This window comes from Tachypleus tridentatus, chromosome 13, assembly GCF_004210375.1.
Source record: "Tachypleus tridentatus isolate NWPU-2018 chromosome 13, ASM421037v1, whole genome shotgun sequence".
NCBI classification, from domain to species: domain Eukaryota; kingdom Metazoa; phylum Arthropoda; class Merostomata; order Xiphosura; family Limulidae; genus Tachypleus; species Tachypleus tridentatus.
This window is the reverse complement of record NC_134837.1, coordinates 102,350,579-102,375,049: the sequence shown is the minus strand read 5'-3', so window position 1 is coordinate 102,375,049 and position 24,471 is coordinate 102,350,579. Positions and strand designations below refer to the sequence as shown.

General features: G+C 34.4%; 1 protein-coding gene across 3 annotated transcripts; it reads left to right on the top strand.

Moving 5' to 3' along the window:
- Positions 1-1,084: 1,084 nt before the first annotated feature.
- LOC143238022 (uncharacterized) lies at positions 1,085-24,045 on the top strand. 3 transcript variants are annotated; one of them, XM_076477906.1, is made up of 3 exons: positions 1,085-1,847; positions 2,496-2,652; positions 20,153-22,534. In XM_076477906.1, the coding sequence occupies exon 3, from the start codon at positions 20,210-20,212 to the stop codon at positions 22,532-22,534; it is 2,325 nt and encodes a 774-aa protein (XP_076334021.1). In that variant the 5' UTR covers positions 1,085-1,847; positions 2,496-2,652; positions 20,153-20,209. The 3 variants fall into 3 exon arrangements, with proteins under 3 accessions (XP_076334021.1, XP_076334020.1, XP_076334022.1); XM_076477905.1 differs by lacking the exons at positions 1,085-1,847; positions 2,496-2,652 and adding an exon at positions 4,243-4,588 and having other exon boundaries at positions 20,153-24,045; XM_076477907.1 differs by lacking the exons at positions 1,085-1,847; positions 2,496-2,652 and adding an exon at positions 4,595-4,871.
- The last annotated feature ends 426 nt before the right edge of the window (positions 24,046-24,471 follow it).

The following is a 24,471-nucleotide window of genomic DNA, read 5'->3' as shown; positions in this document are numbered from 1 at the left end:
GGGTCTCCAAGGAGACTTTACCAAGTTTCCCCTGTTATCTTTGCCTTTAGGACAGCAGGGAAACCGCAGCGCACTACAACAGGAAGCACTGGCCACAACGGACCGAGTTCTCTGTGGAGAGGCACAACGTCAACTGTGAGCCACTAGTGGACCTCCAGATTGTGTTGTTCCTACCATTATACATAAAATTGGGTCTTATGAAACAATTTGTCACAGCTCTTGATTAGGAGTCTGCAGCTTTCAAGTACCTTCGAGACTTCTTTCCCAAACTGTCTGAGACAAAGGTCAAAGCTGATGTCTTCGTTGGGCCACAAATAAAGATGATCCTGGAGTGCAGAGAATTCCCCAAGAAGCTCAGTAGGAAAGAAAGAAAAGCTTGGGGCAGCTTTGTTGCAATGGTTCGGGGCTTCTTGGGCAATCACAAGGCCGAAAATTGTGGAACTGGTTGAGGCTCTGGTAAAGAACTACGGCAAATCGGGCTGCAGGATGTCCCTGAAAGTCATTATCCTTGACGCTCATCTTGATAAATTCAAGGAAAACATGGAAGCATATTCAGAGGAGCAAGGCGAGCGTTTCCACTAAGATATACTGGACTTTGAACGCCGCTACCAAGGAGCGTATAACGAAAACATGATGGGAAACTATATTTGGAGGCTGATACGTGAAAGTGATTTACATTACAGACGCAAATCTCGAAAAACTACTCACTTCTAAACATTTTTGTATAACTTTAGTATAAATACATGTAATTTATTTATATTTAATTTATTCATATGTTATTTTATTCAGACCTTATGTAAATGAAAATGTGCAAATTTGCCCTTTTTTTAGATAAAAAATAGGTTAATTTCTAAATTTCATTATCCAGGTCACAAAAGCAAAGTTTGAATGGAATAATGGCCACTTCCTGTACATTTACAACATAAGCAATTAAGAAATAACACATACTATCCAGGAACAAAATCTGTGTCACATAGTGTTATTTTTGTCACATAGTGTTTTCTGTGTTACATAGTGTTATTTGTGTCACATAGTGTTATCTGTGTTACATAGTGTTATTTGTGTCACGTAGTGTTATCCGTGTTACATAGTGTTATTTGTGTCACATAGTGTTATCGATGTTCCTTTTTTGTTTCGATGTTTTTTTTTTTAATTCCTTCTGATTTTTATTTACTAGAATTGTACGTCCTTCTTTGTAAGATGCTTTATTAATGCTGTTCTTCAGAGAGAGTTTATTTAGTTCTGGTATGAGAACCTTTGATTATGGAATATTAATACAATCTGAATTCACAGTATTAAAGAACAGTACAATTTCTTCGTCAGCATGGTAGATAAACTTACAGAATAATGGTAAAAATAAAACATGAAAATAAATTGTAGGAAAGAAATAGAAATAACAGTATACAGTACAAAATCAATATAATTAACCTGGAGAAAATTATTCTCAAAAAGCGAATATAAAGAAAACTGTAATACATTGGTAGAGAACCTGTCCGCCTTCAGTGTCTTGGTATTACGTGCCCAGTGTAGTTAAGGTAAATATTATGACGACCTGTTTCTACAAGATGCTTCATAGACGTGCTACACCCATGTCTGAACGCGGCGGTGAGTAAAAGTGAAATCACCCCTCATGTCTGAAGGCGTTCACTCTCGTTGGACAAGAGTGCAGGAAACAGGCACTGACATATCGAAACACTAGATCAACAAGCACTGAGAAAGAGGTGCAGCAGTCTTAAGTTAAACGATAAAAAAAAAGGCAGAGAGAGAGAAGAAAGTAAAGTATTACGTCTGATCCTGACTTACTGTTATCTTACGTATGTTTTTAAAGAGGCCTCGGTGGATTAACGGTAAGTTTACGGACTTAAAAGGCTAAAACCCAATGTTCGATCCTCGCGATGGACACAGCAGGTAGCTCAATGTGACTTTGCACTAAAACGAACACGTTTAAAGAAATATTTTTGCATTTTGACTTCTTTTGTTCCTTGTAAACATTTTCGAAAGTTATTAGTATCATTCTTACAAGGTAACCGTTAACTAATGATTAAAAAAAATTATAAAGTAAAAGTGATTTTAATGCACGTAAATAACATATTGTTATCTAGAACGTGAATTAATTCGTCTTTCAGTTTGTACGTTCAGGCGTCGTTTTCATGTTATAAACAAAGCATTAAATGAATCAGTGAAACACACTGAGTATGTTTATTAAAATTATAACATAAACTTCACAGTTTTAATAATTTGTACCATATACGTTTGACTCAAGTGATAGTTTGATTGGCATGTGTTTTGAATATATAAACACTAGGTAGAAGAAATTATTTTTCAGTAGAACTTTTGATTAATTCAGTAGATCTCAAACCCGTACCATTGGTAGTACGTGTAGCAATTATCGATGGCACGCGAAAGAGATAATTGTATAAATTATAAGGTTTATAGTAACCCTAATACTTGCTTCCCCCGTACTTATATATGCATACTGTTTTCTACTTTTATAGGCCCGGCATGGCCAGGTGGTTAAAGCACTTGGTTCCTCATCTGAGGATCGTGGGTTCGAATCCTCGTCATACCAAATACGTTCGTTCTTTCAGCCGTGGGGGCGTTATAATGTGACGGTCAATTCCACTTTTCGTTGGTAAAAGAGTATTCCTAGAGGTAGGTGATGATGGATAGCTGCCTTTCCTCTAGTCTTACACTGCTAAGCGAGGGATGGCTAGCACAGATAGCCCTCGTGTAGCTTTGCGCGAAATTCAAAACCAAACGAAACCCCTGTTATATTTCTGCTCGTAGCCTCTATAGACTCAACTGTATCTGGCAAATATTGTTGTATATTTTTTTTTTCAATCATGCCAGTAAAGACAAGGGGTCAATGTTAAAGATATTAATTTTTGCTGTTAATTTTTTTTTTAATTAGGCATAGGTTTATACTTCAAAACAAAACATGGTAGAAAGTTTGAAAACAACTGGGCTGGTGGATTACAATTTTACTCGGCCATACCCGAGTGGCACAGAGGTATACCTGGTGACTTACAAAGCAAGAAACCGGGTTTCGATACCCGTACTGGAAAGAGCACAAATAGTCCATTGTATAGCTTTATGTTTAATTACAAACAATCAAGCAATTCATCATGGGATTTACTTTTTCTGATTGGTGTATACTTAAAAGTTCGTGTTTTTAGAAAGTAGTTATAACGCAGATGTATGATATATTTCTTAACGTTAACTGGCTTACCGGTGGCATCTTTTTTGAGATTGCTTATTGCATGTTTATTGAGAAGCTTTACTTTTTTATGTGTATAAATGAGTGATTCCTTCGTACAGTTTAAGCTGGAGTGGACTGCTAACTTTGTAACAGTAAAAATATTAACCGAGTAACTGTGTTTACTATAAGTAAGTAACGTTTTATATGAATTAACAGGTAGTACACGTCACAACATAGTTCAACAGAATTCTTGTTTCGTACTGCTAAGACTAGTTTGTCTATTAAAATTAAATGCCTATATTTAAATAAATAATGAATTTCATAGATAACGACTGATCGTATGTGGCTAATAATTAATATTGAAACAAATGTTATGAATTTAAAACACCGTCTTCAAAATTTTAATGAATAACCTATTTGTTGTTTATTCGTTTTAAAACATATTTTAAATTACGCACAAGGAAAATAAGGCTAAATGGAACTTAAAACATTAGAACACTAAAATATATAGACTGATAAAACTGTATCGTAAATGTAACGAATGACAAGATAATTTTCATCTGTTTTTTTCTTCTTTTGGAGACAGTTATGTAGGCTGTATAAGCTTACTTCTGTCTTACACAAAATCTCCTAGACGCCCTTTTGCTCTTTTTGAAATTGAATTAAAGAAATGCACAGTAACATTGACCACGGTTACCTTACCATATACAGACATATCTAACTGTTTCAAACATTCAGATAATAAAATAGATATTGCTGCTCGCATTGTGCACATACAATTCATTGTCAAAACTGGCATCATGTACAAATATTGTTCTGAAGCTTTGTTAATTTTTCTTCTGTCCTTTATTCTGGCAAATCAGAGAATGGTAATTAGAAAAGAACATAAAAGGTAACCATAGAAACAGATTAGTTTAATACCTGGAGGATATATATATATATATACAAGTTGTCTTGGCTCCACCCTAAGATTGCAAAGGCTGTTCTACCACTTTTATCAGTTCCCGGATGCTTATATATTTATGTGGCAGGGGGGGATGAAGTTAGTCTATAACCTGCTTGAGGACTCGTGATTTCTCTCTTGCTATATATAGTAAAGATGGTGAGCACGTGCTGTGGTGACAAATATGGCGCTCATGTATAGCATCCACTTCTAACCTTTGTCAGAAGAGAGGTACCCTTGCGAAATAACCCAAAACTGGGATTATTTTATCTCATGCGCAGAAATTAGTCTAGACTAACTTTGTCCCGCTAAAAGCATATATGGTATCACTAGACGAATTTCTGTAGCCGAGCTGCTGGGAACTGGCATGAAACAAAACTGATGTCTACGTTGTTAACGGTGGCAGTGTTATCTTGTACAACCTCTTATGAGTTAGTTTTAGAAAGGTTAGTTTGTTTCGTCTCGTTTATCAATTTTATATTCTCAGTGTAGTCCTTTTTATATCATTACTAATATAAGCAAATAAATAAAGAGTATTAAAAACTACATATAAGCTAGACAGAACCAAAGGTAGAAAATGAATAAGCGACATCTGTGTTAAGAGTAGCAGTTTACCTTGCCGTCGGCACAAGGTTTGAATCACTTACACCGAGGCGGTACATCCAGTTCTTCAGTAAAGCGTGTGTCCAGCTTTCTTAGCAGAGGAACGTTAATTCACTTTATCGTCAAGTTAGTTCTTTTCTACGTTCACTTCTAAGTTGGCCATAATTATTCAGTGAATTTAAAATAAAAGTTTATCAGAAAATACTCGCTTACTGAAGCTTTTATTATGACTTTACATAAATATAACCTGTAAAATAACCTTAAAATTTCCCTATCTATATTGCTGAGCTATTTTTAATTATATTACTGAGAATTTAAAGACTATTCCAGTATGTTGTCCGGACTGTGCAGGCAGGTTACGTCTAGAGATATTTTAAGTTGCATGTTTTAGGCCTAGACTTTCAAAAGTGTGAGCTCAGCTGTATACTGTGTTTCAGGGTTTTAATCTTCAGGATCAAATTTTGAGAATCTTTCAATGTTACAAAAATACCTAAAACATTTTTCATTACTAACAAGTGACAATAACGTACTTTGTAGAATCAAATTGAAACTACATATGGTTACTGAAGATGACATTACTTCATAGTACTGTATGTACTTCTGGTTGATATTCTAGATACTCAACAAAATAACGTAGCTAGTAACATCATGTGGTTGCGCGCGAAGTAACTTCTATAATTTCTTTTAAACACTGAAGTGATGTATGCTTCATAAATATAAAATACATTCACCAGTTTTACTGTATGCCAGTATTTTTAACCAAAGTCAACCCGGCTGAGGTTCCAAGATGTTGTCCTAGATGTGAGTTGTAGCTTTTGTGCAGACTATGATTTTAGACAACCTGTTCGAACACGAACTGGAACACTGAAAGACGTGACTTTACCTGTTGGTCTTTAAAGTAGTTTTTACACTGTATAGTCAGCGAGAAACATGTACATACCGTAGAGTTATTCATCTTTTGTTGATACATTTCAAACAGAAGTATCATGTTTTAGATAGCACTGTACAGTCATTACAATCATTTTATAAGCCTCTGATTTTTCTTCTCTATACATATATCTAATTCTCTATCAAAAATAGAAACAGTATGAGGCAGAAAGCAGAAGTTCAGAAAGTGGGAAACTTAATTTTTGAGATCGAAAACCAGTACATTGTGCGAAGTACAATGAACATGCAAAGCATGCTAATGGTAAGAGGGTCTGGGGCACGCCCTCCTCCAGAAAAAAAAAATGTAAAAAAGTGCTATTAGATTAAATCTGGAAAACAATTTCCATGAAATATAGCTTAAACAATCACGTATCTGTTTATATAAAATCTGTGAACATCCAGTAAAAAGTTAACCAAAACTCATCCTGTTGTAACACTGCATGGGAAGCTGAACTTAACACTAGCAAACATATTTACGTTTTATACTGTAATAGGAAAGTAGTGTACTATGTACGTCAAAATTTGTTATATTACAAAAATAAAAGGCTTAGCCGATCCACCCTCAAACCCGCATATTAACACAATTGTATGAAGCAGCTGCACTATTCTCTCTATAAGTAGGTATACCTGATTTATTTTGCACTACCAGCAACTTTACATCAAATCCTAACCTCACTATTTTAGAAACCCGATAATCTGATAGCTTTCAGAAGTTAGACTTTTCTCTTTTCTTCTATTTTCTTTGTTATATTTTGTGTAAGTAATGTATATATATATATATTGCATGTTAACTATGTGCATAAAAGATTAAATAACAGGAAGTTCTTCTGGTGCTCGAAGTTACGGTTTGATAAAACAGAATTCAAGACAAAAAGTGTTGATAAAGTTCTCGCTGCTTTTCAAAATCTATATATGTTCGGTCTGCCTGTTTATCAACCAATCTGTTATAAATTTTGAATCGAACAAATTGAAGTAATTTCACTCATTTTCTCTCTGTTTGTTTGTAGTTAAGCAAAAATATACGCAATGTGCTCTGCCCACCAGTAGTATAGAAACCAGGTTTACAGCGTCGTAAGTCTGCAGACATAACGTTGTATGTACCATTGGGTGACTGCTTTTATCTCGTTGCACTTACAGATATCATGAAAATATTAATACGATAATGGTGCCGATCGCTTATACATTTACACATATTGGAAACGTGTTAGTTTGAGATATAGCAACAAGTAATGGAGATCTGTATGAATTTAATTAGGCTTAATTCGCCGGGATTCAGTATATATATCAACAAGAAATAAACATTATTATTAACCCCCTAACAGTACGTATTTAAAAAGCTTGATAAAAACCTCGATGATGGAATTAAAAAAAAAACATGGATGATTCACTCCCCTCCGTAATGAGGTTAAAGTACTGATTTAACTAAAAATTATATTTTTCTATACCGTTGTATGGTTTGTTTGTTATTAAGCACAAAGTCACACTATGGGCTATATCTGCTTTGCCCACCACGGGTATTGAAACTTGGTTTCTAGTGTTGTACATCAGAAGATATACCGCTGTGCTATTGGGGGACTTTTTTACAAGAATTGATGAGAGCAAATTGTTTCCTTATATGTAATTTCTCGGATTAAGAATATTTTATTTTCCATATACCTATTTGTACTCACTAGGGGCTCATTGCATGGAAATGGAAGTTTGTGGCATACGTATTTCAAAAGGCCAGCTGTTAAACGTTTATTAAATATAATTTTCAGCATGCGTTTGTTTGCTTTTCAAAGAAAATCAAAATAATCACAACATAAAATAATGCAAAGCGTATAAGTATTTATGTAAGAAAATTAATGTTGTAAAAAGATAAACCTGCAATTTTCTTATCAGATTAGGAGAAAGTGTCATTTACGATCGTTTTCGTGAAAATTTATGCATCATGTTTGAATTTTTCAGATTGGTCCTGTGTTATGAATTGTTCTGATGTTAATGTTGCTTATGATAATTTTGCTGAAGTGTTAACTGATTGTATTCAAAGTTGTACTACTACTGTTTCTGTGTCACGAAAGTTTAGAAAAATTAAGCCATGGATTACCAGTGAATTGGTTTTGTTAATGATTAAAAGAGATAAGTTAAAAAAAGAAAGTACATCAATTTCCTGATGATATTTATCTAAAGATTAGATTTAAGTGTTTAAGGAATTATGTTGTTAGCTTGACCCGTAAGACTAAATGGACTTATTATCATAACCTGTTTAAGAATGCTAAAACTATTAAACAGAATTGGAATATTGTTAACTCTATTATTGATGTTAAAAAAAAAAAATAAGAAATTTTGTAATTTTGGTACTACTGATTTATCTGATTTGAATTATTTTTTTGTTAATGTTGCTAAATCTACTTGCTCCAATCCTAAATTTTGTTCTCAGGGCATGCCTCCTGCTCCTTCTTCTTCTTGTTATCTATATCCTGTTACTGTATCTGAAACTATGAATAATATTTTCTCCTTATCAAATTCAGCTTCTAATGGTGTAGATGGTGTTTCGGTTAAGATTTTGAAAGCTAATGCTAATCTTTTGCACCAATTTTGACTTTTTAATTAATTTATCTTTTACTCAAGGGAAGTTTCCTAATGCTTTAAAGTTATCAATGGTCATTCCTATTTATAAATCTGGTAATATTTCTGATTTTACGAATTATAGACCTATTTCCTTATTAATACATTTCTCTAAACTATTTGAAAAATCTATGAAGATTAGAATTTTATCATTTCTTGATAGACATTCAGTTTTGTCTCCTTCTCAATTTGGCTTTCGGCCTGGGCTTGGAACGGAGGTTGCTGTTGCTAAACTTGTGGGAAGTATTACAGAAGCTTTGGATTCTGATCTTCATCCAATTGCTGTTTTTCTTGACTTAGCCAAAGCTTTTGATTCTGTTAATCATTAAACAAAAATGTTTAAGCAACTTCGTTAATAGGTTAGACTTACGTGTTTGTTCTGAATACTTGAATGCTAAGCCTAATAATGATACAGCAGACTTGTTTCACAGAACTGGAACTGTGATTTACAGTGGTTAAAGAAAACCGGAAGGGATTATATTAACGTCATTAACTCGCTGTAAATGTGGATATATAAAAATATATCATCGTATGTGTATATGTACGTATATTTTTTACGTATGCTTGGGTATATATATACCATGGAGAATGTGTGTGTATCACCATTTGCAATAGAATTATAAAAGATGTATTCACATTTCTGTAAACGCTTTTCTTTCATCAAATACTCATAAAGCTGGAGTTGTTTCTTTTTATTATTACTGTCCATCCATTCGTCTGCTCACCTACACATCTATCTATCTAAATAGAAGTTTCGGTCCGGCATGGCCAGGTGGTTAGGGCGATCGACTCGTAATCTAAGGGTTGTGAGTTCGAATCCCTCTCACACCAAACATGCTCGCCCTTTCAGTTGTGGGGCGTTATAATGTTACAGTCAATCCCACTATTCGTTGGTAAAAGAGTAGTCCAGGAATTGACGGTGGGTGGTGATGACTAGCTGCCTCTCTTCCAGTCTTATTTACACTGTTAATTAGGGACGGTTAGTGCAGATAGCCCTCTTGTAGTTTTGTGCGAAATTTGAAAAACAAACAAACAAACAAATAGAAGTTTAACCCCATTTCTTACCGTTTATTAACCGTTTACTAGTCTTTACATGATGTTCCCCGCTGGTACAGTGGTTAGTCTACGGATTTACAACGCTAAGGGCAGTGGTTTGATTTCCCTTGGTAAACGCAGCAGTTAGCCCGATGTGGCTTTGCTATAAGAAAACACACATGATTTTGATAAGTAGCTGACTCAATACAGTAATCGAGGTCTAAATAGGTACTGCTACTAAGAGGTTAATAAAGACATTGTTCTCAAGACTCAGGATGAACAGTGAAAAATGTCATTTTCTAATTTTTCGCCTTTTGTAAACGTAAACCGCAGACTGAAAGTGAAATCATTAGTGTGATGAAGCAATTTTAAAGAACGGTATAAACATGAACTGTAATGATTTGATGCACAAAAACATCAAATTAATGGAGCCAATCGGGGTTTTAATATTGTTGATAATGCCAAGCGTTTGTAAGCAAAAACGAGTGTCTAAAAGAAAATATTGAAGTTAACAAACGTGCATTTGTTTATCTGTTAAATTCTTGTGTAATTTCATTTCATATCTATTCCGCGTTGACTAAAGACGTTCTTCCAGATAGAAATACGAAGAAAATATTGAAAATATACAACAATTAAAAACAGAAAAAGTGTTGATTATAAAATAATCTGTTTATAAAAGTTTATCGATTTTACGCTATGCAAGGTAAAGAGGTTCTTCAGAAGATGCATTTCCACTGGCAGATTTGCAACACTGCAAGCAGAGGTTCGAGTTTCCTCATTGCATGCATCAGGTAGCTCCATATAGTTTTGCTGTAACCCCACACACGCAGAAAGTCTGACTAAAGATGGTCTAAAGTAGACTAAATCCAGTTTCACATAGACTGCAGAGACTGTTACTCTTCGAGACTAAATCTTTTTAATTTTAATAAAAATGTAAAAAACTAATAGTATTTAACAAGAGAATATTAATTCCACTTGGCAAACGGAACTTATCAATCTTTAACGTTGGGTTATTTGTTGTTAAGCGTAAAACTGTACAATGAGTTATCTCTGCTGCGCTCACCGAAAAGAACCATAATGATCTAATTAGACAGGGAAAGAAAATCTAAGTAATTTCTTTAGTTAATTTAGTTTGACGGTAAATACTACTTTCGTGCTTTCCTTGATCTATCAAGATTTAAAATCAACGTATTTTTATTAAATTGTTATGATAATATGTTATATTTTTAATTACTACTAATGCTTGAACGGCATGTGTGTTTTCTTCCGTTGAGTAAACTCTGTTATATTTCGTTGTTGTGATTTACGTTTGCAGTCGCTTATACCTATAATTTCTCTCGTTGTCAAAAAACAACAACAACAACAAATATTATTTAATTTGAAAAATAAATCTGATTATAACCACAACTCAAACAACTGCCCAGGAACTACAACAAAGACCATATCATCAGTATTACTGAAGCAAAATAAATCATTTATTATATACGTATTTATTAAAGCATACAAGTAAATCAAGTTGGAATTATTACATCAGGTTAAAAGATATTTCAGTAAAAAGAAAATTATTTATCGTTAAGAATAGTGAGGCTGTCTTTAATTAACAAGATTTCTTTCGCAAAAGCCCATAATCATCCATAGTTAATAATATAATCTAAGTTGACTTTCCGTTGTGTGTTTCCGGTGTTGATGTACTGAATAAGATAAATGATTGTTGGATTATGACAAGTCTTCATTTATTGTCCCACGTGCTTATAAGATTGTATTTTGGCAGGTAGCGCTTAATTTTACCAATGTGAAGGCCAAACAGTGTAGACACCTACACTTGTATGACTGTATGCTAAGTATACAATAAAAATGCGAGGAAGTCGAAAGTAGCTTCGTTTGAAAAAAAAAAAAAAAAAAGTTTTCAAGCGATTTGGAATAACGCGCAAAGCTACTCGAGGGCTATCTGTCCCTAATTTAGCAGTGTAAGACTAGAGGGAAGGCAGTTAGTCATCACCACCCACCGCCAACGCTTGGGCTACTTTTTACCAACGAATAGTGGGATTGACCGTAACATTATACGCCCCCACGGTTCGGAGGGCGAGCATGTGTAGCTCGATGCGGGCGCGAACCCGCGACCCTCGATTTAGGAGTCGCACGCCTTACGCGTTTCGCCAGGCCAGGCCGTTTTTAAGCGTGGTTTGTGTTTAAATATAAATATTTATTTTAACTTCGGATAGGATCGGTTTTTATCTTAAGGTGTTTGGTAAATATTGTATACACAAACATGTTAAACGTTTAAATTCAGTTAGTTTGTTTGCTATTCAGCAAACTTAACTGATAAAAAGGCAAAAAAGTACAGAGATTAATTTCCTCTTCCTGTAATGTAGAATAGTTCATGTACTAAAGGGGAAGTTTCGTAGCTAGTTTTTGTTTAATTAAAGACCTGAGCGGAGGTTATAGATTCTTATTTAGCAGTTAAAGAATGGAGTTAACTTTACAACACAAAATAATAAGACAATCAAAGTACATGTATTCATAAAGGAGATTTTTAAAGCAAGATGAGTTTTGTACGAATGATTAACGAAGCTATTATTTTTAAAAGGCTTAGGATGCAAAATATGTGAACAGATTCGTACGAAAAGTTTAACGAATAAATACGCGTTGTTTCTGTCGTAATTCGTATTTTTTTATTAAATTAATACTTCAAATACGCGAAATAATTAACCAGGAAACAAATATCGAAGTTATTTATACTAAAATATGAATATTTTACCCTGAACAGCATGTTGATTACACTGGCAGTTCAGAGGCTGTCTAAGGTTCACATTTAGTCTCCATAATTTCATACTACTGACCTAACGATGTACAGTAGGTCAGCACTATCTGATGCTACAAGGACATTTTCCACTTTTCACCTTAATAACCGAATTCTCTTCACTCGTGTAATGTGCCCACAACTAAATGTACGGAGCATATTCAGAGACATCACATAAAACTACTGATTCGCATCCTAGTATTTTAATCATTAGGCCACACCGGCTGGGTTGTGAATGATAACACTGTGTAACACAAATTCTGTTCTTGGATAGTATGTGTTATTTCTTAATTGCTTATGTTGTAAAAGTATATATATACAGGGTGAGCCAAAAGTAGGTGGACAGTAAAAAAACATTTATTTAGAGATCACGTATACGTACAACTATATGTAATAAGACAATTATATTAATGAAAATAAAATGTTATTTATTAACGCAAATGCTCAAATTGTTTTCCTTCTTGATTTACACAGCTTTGAAGTCTACCTCTTACGCTTCGACAACCATTTTTGCACAAGTCACTCTGGGCATTAATTTCTTGAAATGCATCTCTTATGTAATTTTTAAATCACCGACACTTCTTGGTTTTGACTATAAACCTTTTCCTTGAGTACTTCCCAAAAGAAAAAAATCCATAGGGTCAAGTCCGGTGAACGTGCCGGCCAATCGATTGGACCTCTTCGACCAATCCATTTCAATGGAAATGTTTCATCAAGATACTCACGAACTCCTTTGGAATAATGTGGAGGGGCCCCATCTTGTTGAAAATAAAAGTCATGTAAATTAGGTTGTTGCTGTAACTGGGGAACAACTTGATTCCTTAGAATTTCGAGATACTTATCTCCTGTAATTGTTCCGTCCAAAAAAAAAATGGTCCATAAACACCAGAACTTGAAACACCACCCCAAACATTGACACCAGGCTGATTTAGCTGTTGTTCTAATGTTAAATGCATGTTCTCACTATACCAGTAAACACAATTATGTCTATTGACATGACCGGATAATTTAAAAGAAGCTTCATCACTCCACACAATGTTATCTAAAATTCCTGGGTTTTCTTCAATCTTGTTCAGCATAATTTCACTAAATTGCAGTCGCCTGTCTGGATCATCCTCCAATAAGCCATGAATTAGTTGTGGTCGATAGGGTTTCAACCCAATTTGCGTTATAATTTGCCTAATAGAGGTTTGTGGTATGTTCAATTCCATAGAAGCTCTTCTGGTGGATTTGTTTGGACTTTGAACAAATGCATCGGCAACACGTTGCTTATTATTCTCTGTACAGACTGTTTTGGATCGACCAGTTTTAGCAGCATTAAGGATTGAGCCAGTGGCGTCGAATTTGTCACGGATACGGTAAATGGTTTGTCTTTTTGGAGCTGGAGTATCAAATGTTTCAACCCACTTTCTCCTTACGGTTTCAGTATTTTGAGATTTCCAATACTCTTTTAACACCCATATTCTTTTATCTGTATTTAAAGTATTTGACATTATGGGTTCTATTAACAATCTAAAAAAAAAGAAAACAGATTAAATTAAAAGAAATGTAATTATAAAATTGTAATTATATAACACAAATAATATAGTTGCAACATAGTTATAATATACAATTGCATTAATATAACCGATACATAAACCTATTCCAAATGCTGTCCACCTACTTTTGGCTCACCCTGTATATATACTATGGACAGTTCTAGAAAATTCTGAAAGGTTCTTGAAAATTCTCGTAAGTTCTACAACATTTTACAGAACATTCCACGTAGATTCAGTGCTGAGTAGCTGATAGAGAATTTTCTAGAAAGTAAATGGAAAAGACCTATTATTCTCTTCAAATTTTGCTTTTGGCACAAACCATTGGAAAATAACACTTTCTGTCCAGGAACAAGAAAAAGTAAAAATTTTGTTGCATAGTGTAATGAAAAAAACAAAACGAAACAAGCCAATGCCAACATATCAATTAGGCGTTTTATACACACACGCACACACACACATTACAATAGAATATAATATATTCTGTAGTTCAGTGTGAGTATTGCGTAAAAAATACCAGTGTGAACTGACGAAAAATCAACATTGAAACAATTTGGTCCGTGTTTGAGACCTGCTGAATTTACGTTTACTGTAAAGAACGACTGTGATCATTCTTAGATAAAAAAATCTGTTATAATCTTTTCTTCACTGTAACTTAAAATAACTTTTTTTTTAAATATCACTGGTGAATAGTTGAGTAATGTTCTCTAACAAGGAGCTATTTCATGCACTTAAATCACTTTTACTACTATGACCACTACTTATTTAATAAGAATTCTGTGTGAATAGTTCAGACAAATTTTACAACACTTAGTTCAAATCTATAAATAAAAATAAACCAGTTCAATAGCTTTGACAAACTCGACATTTTAACAATATTTTAAGATTACGTTTGTCGACCAACTAACCCTATCAAAAGACAGTTTTAGTCAAATAGTTAAGTTACTTTTAATGAGATTTCTTTAATGCTACATATTACGCAGAAATAATATATTATAAATAATATGACTGCGTTCGAATCGGGAAAAGTTAAGAAAGGATAATGTTATTTAGAGATAATAATCAATGTAGAATTTCGTTTTAGGTCCCATCGTGTTCATTACCACCAAACGATTACAGCTGAAAAACACAATGAATCTAAATTATTTTTTTTTTTAATATTATCTAGAAGTTATTAACCTGAACAACAGGTTCGAAACTAAGTACTACCACAAACCAACATTTTCGGGCCCGTACTCTCATTTCACTATATTCATACCTGATTGTCGCAAAATTAAGTTTATAAATGTTCAACTTTATAGAACGTATAAATTACCGTCTCATATGGTAATTTTCACGTGGAGTAATCAGTAACAAAAAGTACGTGATTAAAAAAGCTTTTCAACTAGCATTCATCAACAAAAGCATTTTTGAATATATTAAAGAAGTTTACAACCCCAAGATTCCAGACTTCTATATTCTTGAATGTTCTATCACCTTAGTGTTACATTTCCCTGGTTCTCATAGCATCAAACTAACAAGAAAAATCAAAAAACATTTTGTAACCAAGTTATTCCCAAGTCAGCCGAAGAGTGGTTTTCAAATTGAACAAAATGATATAGTATTTGTCGTTGTGCAAACAGATACATTTTACTCTTGAAACAATGCTGATTTTACCTCTCGTTTTGTACGCAGGTTTTAAAATAGAGCTCCAGTTGGAACTCTCCGGTTAATAGCACACTTAACTAAAACTACATTTCTACCTTTACTTTGGTGCGTTACAATAACATATTTATAATTATATCATTTGTCTTGATTTTTCACAATTAAAACTTATTTATCTCGCATGCTAGTTACAATCAATCAATACATTTTTTTATTTATAATGTATTTATCTCAGCCGTCATGATAAACATTGTTAATATTATATAAATAATTAGTTTCTAACGTACACAAGTTTTGTAAACACGTTTTTATAATAGATCATTATATCGTAAGGTTTAGTAGTATTTTATGTAATAGAAAAGGAGTTCAATTATGATGAAAACATTCTAAAGTCGTTTATTACATCCTTGTGGCATACCTTACGTTGCATTGAGCTGTTTGGCTGTTCAAGAACATTAAAAAAAACATACTTGCTGTTATATTGATCAGCCCAAATTACAGTTTAGCGCAGTTAAATGACTTCTAAGAAGGCCTTTAAGTAACATCCTAGGCTTGCTTGACAATAGAGGTCGTCCTATACACCGAATTTCGAGGATTGTTTGGTTTGCTTTGAATTTCGCGCAAAGCTACACGAGGGCTATCTACGCTAGCCGTCCCTAATTTTGCGGCCCGTAATGGCCAGGTGGTTAACCCACTCGACTTGTAATCAGAGGGTTGCGGGTTCAAATCCCTGTCACACCAAACATGCTCGTCCTTTCAGCCGTGGGGGCTTTATAATATACGATCAATCCCACTATTCGTTAATAAAAGAGTTGGCGGTAGTTGGTGATGACTAGCTGCCTTCCTTCTAGTCTCACATTGCTAAATTAGGGACGGCTAGCGCAGATAGCCCTCGAGTAGCTTTGTAGTTTGTTTCAGAAAACAAACAAACAAACAAACAAAACAAACATTGTTAATAGTTTTGATCAACATCCCATGGTGAAACAGCGGCAACTTTAGGGTGTAACTCCCTAAAGTCCAGAGTTCAATTCACCTCAGATAGCTCAATGTGGCTTTAGTATAAAAGAAACCAACAATCCAGATTAAATGTGCGAGACATAAATCTAGAACATGTGTGACAAATTACATCTCAACTATGCAGCCACTTGTATTCAAAGTTGTAAAGCTTGTGTGTTTGAAGTAACCTTTAATAGGCTGCCCTGCAAACCTAAATATCTACCTATGTAGTCATAGAAGACGTCCCAGTAATCATACGTCTGAGCTAGATTTAAACTGGTGTCTTGTATTAAATTTGTTTTCATTTCTGCGTCGATAGTTCCGCTAGTTGGTGAAGTTGAAAAGCTGTGGTCCATTTTTCCAATTAATCTTTACAGGTAATCTCAAAAATAGACTCATGACATTAAGGTGTAGGTTCTGGTAATTGTTTTTAATAAGTTGATAGTGCTGTTTAGAAGTTAGGCCTAAGTTACATGTGTCGTATGTTAGATAATCGTATTCTGATGAATCACCACATTGGTTTGTTGACTGAACACCTCCACCACGACACCCGGGAGTGTCCACATAACATTGTTTTATAGCACTGAAAATTTACACGTGTAGAAACTCCATAGATAAGTCCTATTTCCAATATAACACAAGAATATTAGAGCAAAATAGTTGTATTCATGCCCACTAATAAGGATTTAGTTGGTATTTAGTTTTTATTAAAATATTGCGTCAAGCGTTTTCGGGGAAGTTGTAAACTTTGAATGCTCCTCCTGTTCTGAAAAAAGCTATCACACATATGGAAAGCGCAATGAATACGCCTCACAGATGATATGCAATATGTGGCCTGTAATATGTTCTCATAGTTCTAACAAGTGAACATTTGGTATGGTACAACTACCGATTAGTCTGAACATCTTTTATGTATTGTATTATTAGGTCTCCAATATCCTTGAATATTTTCATGCAAAGTACAATACACGTGACTAAACACTGTGATTACTTCACCTAATTATTATTTTTTTACACTTCCAACAGCCTATCCTCTTAAATTGTAAGACTAACATTCAGGGTTTGACCTCAGCAGTGGGCACAATGTAGATAGCACATTTTACAGTTCAGTGCTCAAAGAAAAACAAACGAACAAATACATTTTTAGCATCTTAGCAGAGAATATAATGTACCAGTTTAACGTATTTCAGCGTTCGGTAATAATTTGTTTGTTTTGAATTTTGCGCAAAGCTACACGAGGTTATCTGTGCTAACCGTTTCTAATTTAACAGTGTAGGACTAGAGAAAATACAGCTAGTCATAACCAGCAACCGCTAATTCTTGGGCTACTCTTTTACCAACGAATACTGGGATTGACCATGAAATTACAACGTCCCTATGGCTGAAAGGGCGAGCATGTTTGATGTTACGGATATTCGAACTTGCCGCCTTCAGATGGGGGAGTCGAGCGTTTTAACTATATTGCTATGCTGGGGCCTGTTTAGATTGGCGATATTTTATATGTGAACCATATACTAATGAGACGTTATATATTATTATTTAAGAAATCGATGGAACTTTTTAGCCTTCCCGAAAAATAAAAGAATTGGAAAGAGAGTGGTGAATAGTTGAAGATTCTTTTTATCGGAGTGAAGCCAACAAAGTTAGAAAAATAGAACACACTAGGATTAGTGATTCCGGAACTGTGAACACCAAAATAAATTATTTAAAAATCTATTGTTGTTTTGAAGTTAAGCACAAAGATACACAATGGACTATCTGTGCTCTGCCCACAACAGCTACAGAAATTCGCTTTCTAGTGTTATAAGTCCGTAAGCACACCGCTCTGCCGCTAAGGTACATTTAAAATCTAAACATATTTTATGTGAGAGAAAATAAAGCATTCAGAGTGTTTACTTTAGGACATTTCATATCTTGTTGTACAATAGAAGTGTTGAAAATCTTTCGTAAATATAGCGTTTGTCTTAGAGCTTGCAATGCTAAAATCGTGTTTAGATACCAGCCATGTGCACAGCACTTGCAGCTGATTCTGTAGCTTTGTGCTTAATAACGAACAAATAAATGTATTGTGTTGGGTAAAGTTTTCGAAAAAACGAATTCCATTTTATCAGGATAATTTTAAGGATGAAAGCCTAATTTAGTTTCCCATGTTCTGGTAAGTTCTGTCATATTTTAAGAGGGTTCAATTTGTTTGTTTGTTTTTGTTTTTTTGAGAAGAGAACTTTTCATGACGCACTCTGTAGGAAATGGCTTCGTTAAAAGAACTTCTGTATTTTACACTCTCAAACGCGGTGCTTTATCGCAAGAAAGTCACGAGTCAAGCAACTCTTAAGATTACGCACCTACGTGTTATGACCACAAGATTGGCCTAGCCTGCTGCATTTTGAGAACTAACCGGGATTTTCCCAAACAATCCTTGGTTTTTCTGCAACAGTTAGTTCAGAATCGTTTTAAACACATCACACAGTATCATCCTTTTTAAGAACGGCACAAAAAGATACAACATGGAGTTGAAAAAAAAAGAGAAAGAATTTCACCATTTCTAGTGCGTTTTCTTAGGGTAAACGAACGACTTACACACCCAAGAGGCTTTAAGGAAAACTATTGTAGGACAATGGATAAAAATATTTCGTTTCAGATTATGGGTGTTTATAATACAAATCACGTACAAGGCAAAACGAGAAAACGTTGTCTAAGAAGTCATCTGAAATTGTAAAGAAAAATAACGTATATAGGAAACTTGGTTTTACCTATGGATAAATACAGCATTTTGAAGATCGACACATGACACGTATTTAAAAAGACATTAGCACGGACTGTAGATGTGCAGAAAAAAATGTGATAGTAAACATCTTGTTTACTTCGTATATAGTACATGTAACGTCTTCCTTTTTATTTATGGATTAGTTCTCTAAACTCAAATCGAAATGTTGATCATTTATGTTATCCAGTTAACTATTCTGCTCAGAAATGACGTACTATCAATAAATTCATATAAATACAATGAGAGTGTGATAATTTTACGTTTCCCCGTCATTTGACCTTCATACCCACTTACATGGCAGTTCTCACGCAGAAGTGTGTTTTAAGACGCATAAATAACTCAACAAAATTGCTGTAGTATGAGTAATACAGACTTTCAGCACGTAAATTTAGGGAAACTTTAACACTGATGTTTACGTGAGAAATGAGATAGAGCGTCAGAAACACTACGTTAAGACAGAATGATTGGTACGTGAAAAAAGACCCAGACACCTCCATAAGTTAAACACTATGTAAATGTAGAAAGTCAAAATAACAGCCCTCTACTTGCACTTTGAATTCTTCTAATACCAACAAATTAGGGTAGCCTCTGGGCAGTACAGAACAAAGAATTTAGGACAGGTTTTATCTACTTTTTTTTTTGGCTATCTTCACTTGTCGTTGCTCACACGTCCCAATAAGGGCATATACTTTACTGACATTGAATTTCTTGGAAAATATTGAACATTTAGCGCCATCTCATGGCCATTCTTATGTACTAGACTTGATTATTCAATAATTTTTCTGGTTGCACGTCTTCTTTCATATTTTGGAAACTTTTACGAAATTCTTCTGTTTAAAGACGAACAACTGTAGTTTAGTTGTATCGATTTCGTTTGTATTGCCGTTATTTACACAGAGTGGAGAACAAGTTAGCTGATAATGAATTTCTTGCACAGATATACAAAGCCAACTTACTTTTGCTTTTTAGGGTAAATCTGTGTTTTAAGATTTTATAATGCAGTGAAATGTTTATCTTACGATGTTCAATTAGCAGTAATTTAACAATGGTCCCATCTGAGGTTATCTTATTCAAAAGCCACCACTTACCTCTGTTTCAGAATCTGAAGATGCAAACGAAGTCATCAAATAAGTAACCACAGACCTGATATTTAACCATGATCATTCGCGACAGTCCTGGATCATCTGGCCCGAAAGAAGTTGATGATGGGTTCCGGGTGCGATATCTTGGAAGTGTTCTTTTTCCCACCAGAAGAAAGAAAGTGAACATGCGAACTTTACAAAAGCCATTACTCGATCTGTACACTAAGTCCAGAAGAAGAGGAGAAGACCAACGCAGTGTCCATCCTTTGGCATTGACTCAGCATCTTTTGTTATCTGATTATGGACTAGTAGTGGCTGAAAACGAAAAAGACCAAGAAACAGGAAGCCGTGAGGCTGTAGTTACAAAAGTAATTACTCCAATATCGGGCATCATTATTTGGGCTTCAGTTCGTTTTCACACTAAAATATTAAAAAGAAGGATGTTTGGAGCTGCCTTCGTTCCTTTAGCTTGCTCAGATGCGGTAATGGACAGAAAGAGCTATGTCCAATTAGCAAAGAAACACCGTTTTTTGGTGAGTTTAACCCATCCATCGCTTTTCGTATGTTTTCTACGAGGTGTGGGCTCTTTAAAATCTGTAGAATGTCATGCTTTTGTCTGTGCTAGTACTGAAGATGCCATGACTGTTTGTTCTTCACTAGACAATATTAAACAAACAAGTGAAATAATTGGTTCCCTGGAGCTTTTTGTCGATGATAGAAGCAGCAACCGAACGTCTAGAAGAATTTTGTATAGCCACAACACTCTCACGCCTGAAATGGACACTCTATCAATTATTAGTCATTCAAACTATAGCAACGAGAGAAGGAAAAATCGCCAATCTCAGCAGCTCAGAGCCTCAAAGTGGAAGAACATTTGGACAAAAGAACCAGATTTTGAAAGCTATGATGAAAATGAAGTGGTTCATATTCCTTCTTCTACAGATTCTAATAAAACACACACTCGAAATATTTATGGAATTGAAGAAGAAAAGTCGGAAAAGGCTATTTATGTATCTCCTTTGTATACGAAAAGACATGATGAGGGTAATAGTATAAGTAGATCATACAAAAGACTAACAGACAAATCCAATAGACCAGATGATGATCACTTTAAAAGGGTATCACATAACTGGCTGATTGATGGTCATTCTTCGCAAGAAAATGTTTCTGACCATATGTATAAGAATTTAAGCCACACAAAAAGCCACAAAAATCATAATGTAAAAGAATCTCTGGACAAACGTTCGTATCATAACAATAGACAAGAGTTGCAAAATCGCAGTAAATCCTTGGACAGAATCTATTATAATGATGTGCATTTTACACCTGCAAGTGATAGAAATATGACAAGCATTAATCGCTGTCGTTCAACTGAAAGAATTGAACGTGCACTATCGTCATCCAGAGATTTACCTTGTGGAAGTTTTATTAAAAAACAAAATCAATTGGAAGGAGAGATTTGTGATACTATTTACGAGAATAAATCCATCATACTTTCCAATATCAAACCAGAACGCTTAGAATACCTCGGGAACAGAATTTGTTACAACCAAAATAATGATAGCAATTCGATTAACCAAAGAAATACTATAAATAATAAACCCCAAAAAGATCTTTTACAACAACAACATGAACGACCATGCATTTGGAACATGATACAGAAGCACAGTGATGTTCATGACACAAGACTTCCAAAAGATAAACCAGAAAGAAACTATAATGCATGTACTAATTCGAATCTCACTTCAGAAAAAACTGTTCGTATTGTTCCAATAACAATTACAAATCAAGTCCAATCAGTTTGTGAAACAAAAGAAAATATACAGCAAAGTTCAGAAATGAATACAGGAACATCAGATGTAGAAGGTGAGAGTGGTTCACAGTGTTTATATAACATTACACAAAATAATGCTTTAAAAGGTAGTTGTAAAAATGACATTGATATCAGATTGGAGAAATTTTTAAGCAAAAAAAATAATGACGTTTACAATAACGCCTTGAGTAATAAAAAGAAAACTAAAGGATGTCGAAAAGCCGAAGAACACATTCATTCATCGAATCAGTATTTCGTAGACCATCACATTTCCAAATGTGAAATTGAGGAATTTTCAAGAGATTATGTACCATTAACATCACTTACTGATATTTCCACAAATAATGATCAGAAAGGAGAAATGGAGCTTTCAAAAACGATAGATCTTAGCAGCGAGAGTGAATATTCTGAGTTTAGTAGAGGCGGAAGAGAATATGTGAATGAAATATTCACAAAAGTTACTACACGTGAAGAATATGATGATAATAGGAGAAACCCTAGCAGGAAGTGTGAAAAAGATAAAAGTACACTCACAAACTTCAGACGTATGCTGATGTTCATGAATCGGGGAAATGTTTATCTGTAAGACATAGTAACATTAGAAAAAATCGTTTGGATAAAAACAACCACGGGAATACAAAAATTACAATAAAAGTACCTTACCAGAAAAATCTTCAGACGGAACAAGGTGACCTTATGCAAAACGAAACTTCACACCTACCATCTGGTGTTCGTACTTACAATGCAGGGAACAATGCTAAAAACTGGGCCACTCTAAGTCAATTGTCGGATTCTACTTGTCAAAGTTCAATGAACTATAATGGAGTAGCGACATTACCGATGACCAAAATGTCCAGTCATTATCAAAAAGCAAATCGATTTTCATCGGATGACCATCTCCAGAGAAGACCCAGTTTTCTTACTAGTCTAAAAAAATTCAGCCTAAAATCCTTTAATCGTGCTAAGAAGAAACTAATGAACTTCAGGTCGAAACTGAGAGAACATCTCAGAGGTAGAAAGGGATCTGATTGTTCTGAGGACTCAGCCTATGACACATCAGAGGTGTGCTTTAGTCCTCAAGGAAACCAAATAATCAAAACTCGGAGAAAAAAAAAGAGGCAACTTTCCTGGAGTTTTCATGACCTAAGGTCCAATTTGCCGTCCAGAAACTTCTCAAGACAGCAGCATAGAAGTAGGAGCGGAGGATCAGCTCTTAGTGGCTCATCTATCGGCGAACTGTCTCGAAAAGAGAAAAGAAAAGGAATGAAGCACCGAAGGCGTCGGTGTGGCTCTGGGAGTTGTGGGTCTTCTGACTCTGGGGTGGAAGAATATTTTTCAGATTATTCTGGAGTTATCAACAATAAAGATAAAAGGCCAGATACAGAATTGGAAAATATGGCTACACAAGTAACACTAGTCAATGTGAAACACGGTATGAGCCAGAGGAAGTTTTGGGAATGGTCTAGAACAAATCTTCAAAATGAATTAGGGTATATACCATGAATAAGCCGAATCTATGTTTTATGGCTGAAAGTATCTGTGAAGTAAAACACTAGGAAGTGTAACAGTGTGTGAGTATGAAGTAGTTAAACTTCCTCGGGAAAAAAGTCGTGATGTTTAGCATAAAACCTTCGAGAGAAAAAAAACACAGCCAAGAATATTCATTATTAATAAAAATGCGTCACACTTTTTTCTTGGAGTTAGGGCGATAGTAAAAACTATTTGTGAATATGAGGATTCGTAAACTAATAATTTTGATGCTCATTTGAGATCAACTTGGATTCGGTGGACGTATTTAAGAATAAATAAAACATTTACTCTGCTCCTCTAAATTATTACTTTCAAAGTCAGAAGTACGATTCGTGATGATACTTACGAAGTTCATTGGAGCACACATCAGTGCTAACTTTAGTCTTTGAATTTATGTAATGCGCTATTTTTGTTTTGTGTATTAAAAAACTAGTTAACGTCGTTCAACCTACACGATTTTGGTTTCACACAGAGATTAAAAATTATTCTAGTTAATTAAAAATACCGCGCTCTTTTTTAATCTATTTCATGTTCTTTTTTGTAATAAAATCCTATTTAACACATTGATGGAATCGTGTTCTCAGTTTATTTTAATTCATTTTATTTTCTGGCTTTTAGAATATATAGCAACATTTTTCAAAACATATAATTCAATATATTTCCGTGAATTGGTTTTCTTTTTTCGCGCTATAGTCTATTTTTATAGTTTATCCTTTTTAGTTTTAACACTACAACCCAGCAGAACGAACCACTAAATATGTATCTCAGAACGGCTGGTTTGGTAATTAGCACTTTTATTGATAAGCAAATAACAACGTTTCGACCTTCGTAGGTCATCTTCAGGTTAATATCTTCTTTGTTCTCTGCTAATCAATAAAAGTGTTAATACCCACACCAGCCTTTCTGAGATATATTTTTATTTCTAGTGAGTTTCTCTTCATCAAGAACCATTAATTAACTATGAAGTTGTTGTTTTTTCAAATAAAGATCTAA